The 8,347-nt window shown below is 57.3% G+C and overlaps 3 protein-coding genes and 1 non-coding gene across 4 annotated transcripts; 3 read left to right on the plus strand and 1 right to left on the minus strand.

Moving 5' to 3' along the window:
- Positions 1 to 4,259: 4,259 nt before the first annotated feature.
- Positions 4,260 to 4,379, plus strand: GGTG_20284. The gene has a single exon (XR_653016.1). It is a non-coding gene; the product is annotated as a 5S ribosomal RNA (ribosomal RNA).
- Positions 4,380 to 4,480: 101 nt separating this feature from the next.
- GGTG_13850 (hypothetical protein) lies at positions 4,481 to 5,711 on the plus strand. Its single transcript, XM_009231772.1, has 2 exons — positions 4,481 to 4,949; positions 5,022 to 5,711. Exons 1-2 carry the CDS (start codon positions 4,486 to 4,488, stop codon positions 5,635 to 5,637), a joined length of 1,080 nt encoding a protein of 359 aa, XP_009230036.1. The 5' UTR covers positions 4,481 to 4,485; the 3' UTR covers positions 5,638 to 5,711.
- Positions 5,712 to 5,923: 212 nt separating this feature from the next.
- Positions 5,924 to 6,181, minus strand: GGTG_13851 (hypothetical protein; the record flags this gene model as incomplete). The annotated part of the gene is made up of 1 exon (XM_009231773.1): positions 5,924 to 6,181. One exon carries the CDS (start codon positions 6,179 to 6,181, stop codon positions 5,981 to 5,983), a length of 201 nt encoding a protein of 66 aa, XP_009230037.1. The 3' UTR covers positions 5,924 to 5,980.
- Positions 6,182 to 6,405: 224 nt separating this feature from the next.
- On the plus strand, positions 6,406 to 8,012 carry GGTG_13852 (hypothetical protein). Its single transcript, XM_009231774.1, has 2 exons — positions 6,406 to 7,089; positions 7,150 to 8,012. Exons 1-2 carry the CDS (start codon positions 6,600 to 6,602, stop codon positions 7,584 to 7,586), a joined length of 927 nt encoding a protein of 308 aa, XP_009230038.1. The 5' UTR covers positions 6,406 to 6,599; the 3' UTR covers positions 7,587 to 8,012.
- Positions 8,013 to 8,347: the final 335 nt, after the last annotated feature.

Below are 8,347 nucleotides of genomic sequence, written 5' to 3' on the forward strand. Positions count from 1 at the left end.
CCCCCCCCCCCCCCCCCCCCCAATGTAAACAAACCACCACCTTCGTCCCGTCCCACCTCCCCCGACTGAACTTACTCGAGCTACTAGTACGCTGGAGAAGGGGAGTATCGAGGCGCGCGACAGGGTGCGTGGGCGTGTGGGTGTGTGGGCTGCGTGGGCGTACTGTACAGTACCTATGCATGCATGCTCTGGACAAAGAGCTATCCACACGTTGCGATGGGGGTCGGTTCCGTTCGTTTCGTTTTGCTGTCACCCACCCACGCCGGGCGGTCCAAGGTGGGAATGGTTGGCTGGCTGGCTGGCTGGGGCCCCTCCCAGGAAGGGGCGGACGGACGGAGCACGACAGGAGTCGACGCTTGGTTCAAGCTTCGGTCCAGAGCTTCAACCGGCCCGGCTGAGTCTGGTTGGCATTGGCAGTTTTCTGGCATATCACACAACCTGCGCCGAGCCTTTGTGCCACTTTTTGACACATCACTTTGTTTTGCGCCGCCCTGGGGGGCGCGGGCGCCGTGTGCGTCGACGAGTTGGGTTCTCTGCCTTTAGCCCACACAGCCTGTTCTCCCTCTTGCCTTGCGCTGCAGCGGACACAGCCAGTATCGAACCACGCACACACACACAACCCCACAGACTGCCAGGCATGTCTGGCGAGAGCGAGAAAAAAAAAAAAAAAAAAAAAAGAGAATGATCTCGCGGCCATGCGACTCGAGGGCGTGATACGGGTCGCAGCCAGAGGGACCTGCCTGGCACACTGCGCTCGCTCGCTGCCACCCCCTCGGAGCCGTGATTCCCTCAGTCACCTGCATCAGCCAGGCACGTCTCTGCATGCCGCCCACAAGGAAGCCCCAGGGCAGCAAATAGGAAATGTGAGAAAATGGGCGTGCCAAGGCGCCTCTGTTGGTGCCGTGCTACCCTTGCAGCAATGGTGAGGCCACAGCTGTAGGTGGTACTGCTGTGCTGTTGCGCTGTGGGTGCTGCGCTGGGAGGCGCCCGGGTCGCGCGCCTGTTGGGGGAGCCGGGAGGGCGCTGGTGCGGTGTGCCTGCAGTGCCTGCAGTTGTCTGTTTTCTAGGTGGTGTGCTGGTGTGCGCTGGTGAGCTCAGTTTGGCCAGGTTTGACGATTTGGGCACTGTGTTGCATCGCACCGCCGCCGCCATTGGACATGGTGTGCTTGATTGTAAAAGTCGTGCAGTAGACTAGTGCTCGAATTTCGGTAGCGCGACCCAGCGAGCCCTTTTCCGACTGGAGGCAGGAGGGACACCCATGGGAGCTCCTTCCAAGGTAATGTTCCGGCTCGCCAGCCCCACCATGCCGCGTTGCAGACCGTGAAACTGCGCGAATGGCGGCCTGCCGTGTGCGGCACTGTGCTATGTGCTGTGCTGGACCGCCGCAGGCAGGAGGACCCCCGAACAAATGGCATTTCTGCAACCAGACATAGAAAGATGTCGGCCAGCAAACCTGGCTCGCCTGGGAGCTTCCCTATTGAGGAGGCAGGTGCACACAGCCTACTGACACCGCATACCTGCCTCCTGGCTCGTGCCTGGCTCGTGCCTGGCTCGTGTCTGGCTCGTGTCTGGCCCGTGCCTGGCTCTGCTGGCCCTGGAGAACGAGGCCAGACGGCAAACCGTAAAGACTCGTCGTGCTTGCCCGTCGGCCTTTTCTTCCTCCGTCTCAATCTGCTATTGCTGTCATTTTCTTGGCTTTCTCCTGCCCCTTGCTTCCTCCATGTTCTTTTTTCTTTTCCCGTCTTTACTCCTTAGCTCGGCCTCGCCCGCCTGCCCAACAACCTCCTCCTCCCAGGGCTCAGACCCCGGCACGGTCAATGGAATTGCACTTGCATGTCACATGCAGCAACAACCATGGCTTGTTGTCCAGCGTATGTGTGTCTGCTGCAAGCCTTTCGAGGGAGAAAAAAAAGCAACGTGTCTGCCTTAGCTTAGGCCTGAGCTGAGCACTGCCTGCCTGCTTGTTTTGTCCGTCCATGGGGCAGCCATTTGCTCACTCCTGATGTCAGCAGCAGGCAGCGGCCAGCCCCCCGTTCCGTCATCCTTCCACCGAGGCGGGCAGTATCGGGGCGCTGGTTCCTTGATAGAAAGCCTGACAGCACGCAAAATGACCTCATATCGGCGGTCAACGCTCCCTGGAGACGAGGGAGTCTGTGCCGGCTGTTGACAGTCCGCTGCGACGCCTCTGTTGCAGGAATTGGCCCGCCTTGACCTCATTATGGTCTGAGACTGTCGTTGTTCATAAGGGCGACGTCGCTGTCACCTCTTGCCGCCTTCTGCCCCCCAAATGCTCTATCCCTCTCATCCTATAAAGGACAGGCGAGCTCTGCGAGTCGACCTGGGCCTCGCTAGGGGCCCTATGCTGGGCCATCGACGACGCCGTTGACGTATGCTTGACGGCGACAATACGCATGCCCTTTCCTCGCCTCCTCTCGAGATGCTGAGGACAGCCGACGCACCTATCCGCTGAGTGGCCGTTCCGTTCGACCCAATGGCTTGGGTGTGGCGAAACACCACCAACGACCCATAATGCCACCTGCCCCTTCCCACGGGCTCATTTCCACCACCCTACTTCTACCAACCTGCCATCAGGGAACGCCGGGACATGGCCGCTTCCCGTTTCTCCACGGCGGCGTGTTTCAACACCCCATCTGCATCCCCTGGCTTCGGGGCGCACAAGCAAACGGTGGCCGGCTTTCCTTCTTGGGCCGGCCTTCTCGTGCCGCTCGGGCTTCGTGGTGTTCAAGGGACACAAGTTTGCGCACGTGGCGATTCTCTCCTCTTCCAGACAGGCCGATCCCACCCTGGGCGGAGGCTCGACTGCCCAGGATCGTCGACCCTTGCCGAAGGACACGTCCTAGTGGACGGTGAGGCCTAGCAGAGTTGCCGGCCCAAGACGAGGCCCAGCTTCGTTGGTCGGGTCTTTTTGGCCGCATGCACGTCCTCCCGTCTCCTGACCAACAAGAAGTGTCAACCACCCCATTCCCAAAGAAATAGGAAGCTGTCGGATGATGATCTGGGGGATCTGGAAGCGTCCAGAAAGGTCATGAGGCCCAATTTGCTCTCAGCCACCCGCCTAGTCGCCACCTCGCTAACAGGTCGGAGAGTCGAGAAGTGGAAGAATAACAGAAAGCAAGAGGTGTGAGGCAGTAGGATGCAGCCACTCGCCAGACGCCCAAATCAGCGTCCGTCCGGCAGCCAGCCCACATCCCCTGAACCTCCACCTCGGTTACAGAATGTCTTGAGAGAGGGCCATGGAACGAGAGCATTGGCCGGCGCCGTTAATGTATCATAATACACCCAAGATACCTCCTCGTTACATGTCCAAGAAGTCGCATTTTTGTCTCCATCTCCATCTCTCAGTACACGCCCCCTACTGCGAGACTTGGTGGATGGGACCTTCCTGTCCAGGCATTCCGAGGCCCTCGAGTGCAAGTGGCAAATCCTGCGGCCGAGACTGGGAATGCGAAGACCCAAAAGGTATTCGTTTCCATGGACGGAAAGATTGGAGCCGCTTGAGACTCGGAAGAGCCTGCCAGCCGCTGCTTTTTTTTGTTTCACCAAGCTATCGAGCGCGCCTTTCCCAGCCATCTCTCTAAATGACAGCTAAATGTGAGCTGTCCTACGTACAATGGCGTGTAGAAGAAGGACGCTACAGGTAGAGTAATTTAGCACGCTTGGAGTAGCCGTCATCTCCAGCTGCCAAGGATCCTGGTCCGGTGTCAGAGAATCTCGCGGAAACGAAAGGAGGTGACCAAAGAGGTGCCCAGATATGCGTAGAGACCCGAGTGGGTGCTCTCGGAGGGGCTTACAGACCAACGGCTCCTGCAACTGAGGCCGGGGTGGCACCGCCGGTGACCATCACATGACAAATGAAATGCCGAGAGAAACCCAGCGCCAACGATAGGCACAGAAGGGAGAGGGGTGATGAAAGATACTAGTGTCTATTGGTATTTCAGGTATTTTAACGTGGAAGGGACCATCCCTCAGCTATTTCCCCTATCTCATCTTTTTGGGTCGTCGCTTTTCTTCAGTTGCTTTTCGGTTCCTCGTTCTCTCACTGTGATAAGGGCCAATGATAACATTAGGGAGTTGCTTTAGATGTCATTTTTAATCACATTCTTTAGTTACCACAGCTAATGTATAGCCATGGCGATACCAGTTTCATTTCAGGGTGGCCCCTTGGCTATGGACGAGAGAAGTCTGACCATTGCTCCCAAGGGCAATATGAAGAATGGGACAAGCTACAAGGAGCACATACGACCATACCCACTGGAATATACGGGATCCCGTCCGCTCTCCCCTAGTCAAACCAGTGAAGGGCCGGATTAAAACTCATGGTGAAAGTGGGATTCGGACTTCTCGACCTCTGGCCAATAGCCGCCCGCCATTAGCGCCCCACCTCCCGCTCCCTCCCACCTGCCCGGTGAAGCCAGCCCACACCACCTTCTTCCTTCCTCACTCAAACGCACTATCATTATCCCAATGGAGCACCTTTTGAAATATGTCCCTTCTCGCGCCGCCGTGTTAACCGTATCCCCCGTCGTGAATCAGAGATTCTTTGAGCGAAATCCAGGCCTTACGGAACAGATCTGCCTCGAACAGGCCGCGCAAATCCTTGGCTGCCCCGCCAGCAGCATCCGTCCCGTAGCCATCCAGGGCGCGGAAAGCTTTACTGTAACCAAAACCGACGCCCGCCCCGGCGATTCGGGTATCGTCCAGTTCCGCGACCTTTCGTCCCCGCTAAACATAGACACCCTCGCCCTAGCCCGAAGGACCTACGGGGACATGATTCCCGCTTGCAATGCGATTACGTGCGGGCTCAGTGACAAAGCGCACGTCTACCTCATGACGCTGGCCGGCGGCATTGCCTTCTGCGCGGCCAAACAGGACTTTTATCAGGACCACGACGCCGAGCGGCTAACAGCCACCGTCGTGGACTTTGCCTCGTCCGTGCCCTCCTTTTTGCCCCGAATCACGAATTTTTGGTTGTTTAATTTAATATACAAACCCCGTTACAGCTTCGTTGCGTCCTCGCTGTCGACGGCGCGGCAGAACGCCGACGACGCCGCGCTCGCGCAGGCGTACGAAAAGCTCGCCCCGTGGGAGGCCTCCCTCCCCGCGCGGTTTCAGCCCAGGCTGGCCGAAGTGCGGGCGCGGCTGCCCGCCATCTTCGGGGGAGAGTTCCCGCAGGTGCTGAACCACGCGGACCTGGTGGAAATGAACATCCAAGCCGACGGCTTGTCGGGCGGCATTGCCGGCGTTATCGACTGGGAAGGGGCCGCTTACGGCCCCTTCGGCGTCGCGCTGGCCTCCCTCGAAACCTTGCTCGGCGTTTGCACCGGTGAGGGCGTGTGGATCTGGCACCCCGGGCAGGAACGTCTCCGCGCCTTTTTCTACGAAACCCTCACCGCGGAGCTTGGCCGGCATCCCCAGGCCCGCTACCTGGGCGCGGACGACATCGAGGCGGCAAGGGCGTTTGGGCTCTTTATCATGTACGGGTCTTGGGCTGCGCAGGCTAACGACCACGACAACGGCTCCGAGCTAGGTGCTGCATGCCTCGAGGTGGGTCTAGGGGAGGGGACCGCAGTCCAGCCTTTTCTCCAGCTGCTGCCTAGGGGTGGCCACAGGGGTTAAATTCAATATGGTTGGAACCGGCACGCCGGCCTCCCATACAGGCATGCGGAACATGACAACTTGTTCTCATTGTGACTATCTGAATTTTGCTAAGGTGCTCGATTCGGTCCTGGTCTCGTTGCCGTCGAGCATACATAAAGTGCGCGTTGGCCCGTGTGGTTGCACTGATGCGCCTCGCACCAGAGAAGAAAGACGTTAGGAGCCAGACATTGGCGGCTTGGGAAGAAGTGAAAAATCTTGTAGAAAGACACGCCTTGGAAAGTCCTGCTCGTTACGTCACGTATACAAAAGCCCGTTGCATTCTATCTTCGATCCGGAGCCCTATTCTCCCGGGAGTAGCCCATCAGGCTTCAGGCTTCTTGGGCACGCCCTGCTCGAAGAGGTCATCGATGACCGCCTTGGGCCCCTGGTCAAGCTTGTTGGTGAAGACCTTGTGCGTCTTCCTGTTTTCCATATACTGGTGAACGGTGGTCCCGTCGTTGTCCGAGTTCTCCTCGTTGTAGCCGCGAGCATCCCAGGCCGTCTCGATCGATGGGGCCGACATGGCTAGGTTAGTGCTCAAGTGGGTGTGGAGGGTGGGGCGCCAGGATACGGCCTCTGCACGGTAGGGGGAGCAGCAAGGTACAAAGGCGTCCGTTTCTGGACGCCGAAATCTCCGTTTCTGGACGCCTGGGATTGTGAGGGCCGAACTAGTACTCAGGTGGGTGACCGCTGGGGAATCCTCGGTGTTGTATGTTTTTTGGATTCTTTTGGCTGGGATTAGCCAACGAACGCGTACCTTACCTACCTACCATGCAGCATCAATAGCATTGCTTTTGACACATGTCAATACGGCAGAGACATCACGTGAGGACAGCCAAGGGACCGTTGGTCCTGACTGCACTCCCTCGTAATTGCTTCACGTTGCCTCTCGCTGCTGCTCTGTTCCCTTCCACTTGGTTCTAACCCATCCTCCCCCTACGATGGCTGAACACGAAGCCAACCGGCCATCGATCGATGTTTCGTTGCTCCCAGACGCTTCCCTGACGGAAATCGACTTTCGCGACACATCTTTCTTCCAGTCAAAAGGTACAGAACAGGCTGAATTACCAAGTCCGGAAGAAATCATCCAGCAGTACCCAGATTTGCGCGGCAGAGGAATCGCCAAGTTTGAGCAATTGAATCTCGTTGTCAAAACGGATCATTCGAACTACCTCAGGACCGAAGAGGCCCTGACACTGCGAGCTATCCGACAGGCTTTTCCGTCCAACGAGGTCCCAGTCCCCGAGGTGTTCGGATGGAGGAAGGTTGGGACCCGGGTTTATATTTACATGGGCCTAGTATCTGGGAAGACACTTCGGCAGGCATGGGACTCTTTGACCTCGACGGATAAAGCTTCTATCCGCGATCAGCTGTCCCAAATCATCGCAGCGCTGAGGCGCATCACGCAAGGCTCCCCTGCTAGGTTCATAGGTATGTTCAGTAACCTTGTATCGGCAGCTACTGTCGTATCATTACTAACATTGGGTCCAGGCTCCGTCAACGGCGGCCACGTTCAGGACAGATTCTTCAAACTAGATTATGAAGAGGGCCCCTTTTTCAGTATCAAGTCATTCAACGACTGGATGGGTGCTGCTGCCACCCGGCAGAAGCCGGGACAAGAGGGGTTTCAAAGGGATGTTTATCGAGACTTCGTTGCCGACACGGGGGAGATCTACTTCACCCATGGCGACCTCACCCTCGGGAACATCATCATCTCCGACGGGGATAGCCCTCGGCGGATTGTTGGAATTATTGATTGGGAACAGGCGGGCTGGTATCCCGAGTACTGGGAGTACTGCAAGCTACTTTACGCGGTGGATTATGAACATGGATGGCGCAGTGAGGGATGGGCTGAGCAAGTGATGAAACAGTACGAAGAGGAATGGGAGGCCTTCGGAGAATACAGCCACTGGAGAGGGTGCCCCTAGGGGTCGAGGCGATGCCAGCGCTGCGGACGGGAGTGCACATCTGCGAGTGGACGCTGGTTGAAACGAGCTAATATGGGTGAGCGTTTGCTGTGCAACAGGGACGCACGCGCGTACCTGGTCAACCGCGTACGGAGGGCGGCTTTTTCTCTTGTAACGCCTTTCCCCTTGCGGCGGCCTTTCCCTTTGGCACCTCCCCTGGGGCGCTCAGTCTCGATAGTCAGTCTCAACAGTCAGTCTCGACTGGCGTAGGCCGATACGTCCACCTTGTGCCGCCCGCTATTTTATGTTGAGCACCACCAGGTATCTATTTTACCGATCTCTTCCCACTTTCTAGCCGTACAGGTCCAGGGATCACAAACCCTAGTTCGGTGGATGCAAGATACAACTTCTTCCTTAGGAAACCAAGCCAAACTGATGTATCACCAGGATCCACCGTACTAAAGTTTGTGCCCTGGGACCTGTACGCCCTTCCACAAACACGCCTTGATTTGAAATTCGTTTCCTGCATTTGTTCGTCTTTTATCAATACCTTACAACTTCAAAATGTCCTCCCGTGGAATATACCTCGCTGTCTACCGCCGGTCGACCAGTCAGCGTGCCCATTTTGCCATATTTATCCCAAACGCCTCTCACGATCGCCAGGATGTTGCTCAAACTTTCCGAGCTCAATCTACCTGTCAGGAGCACGGGCGAGACCGCCCGGCAGAAAGCGGGGAGCGTCAGATGCACGGGCGAGACCGCCCGGCAGAAAAGGAGGAAGG

Source organism: Gaeumannomyces tritici (genome assembly GCF_000145635.1).
Source record: "Gaeumannomyces tritici R3-111a-1 unplaced genomic scaffold supercont2.65, whole genome shotgun sequence".
In the NCBI taxonomy this organism is placed as follows: Eukaryota; Fungi; Ascomycota; class Sordariomycetes; order Magnaporthales; family Magnaporthaceae; genus Gaeumannomyces; species Gaeumannomyces tritici.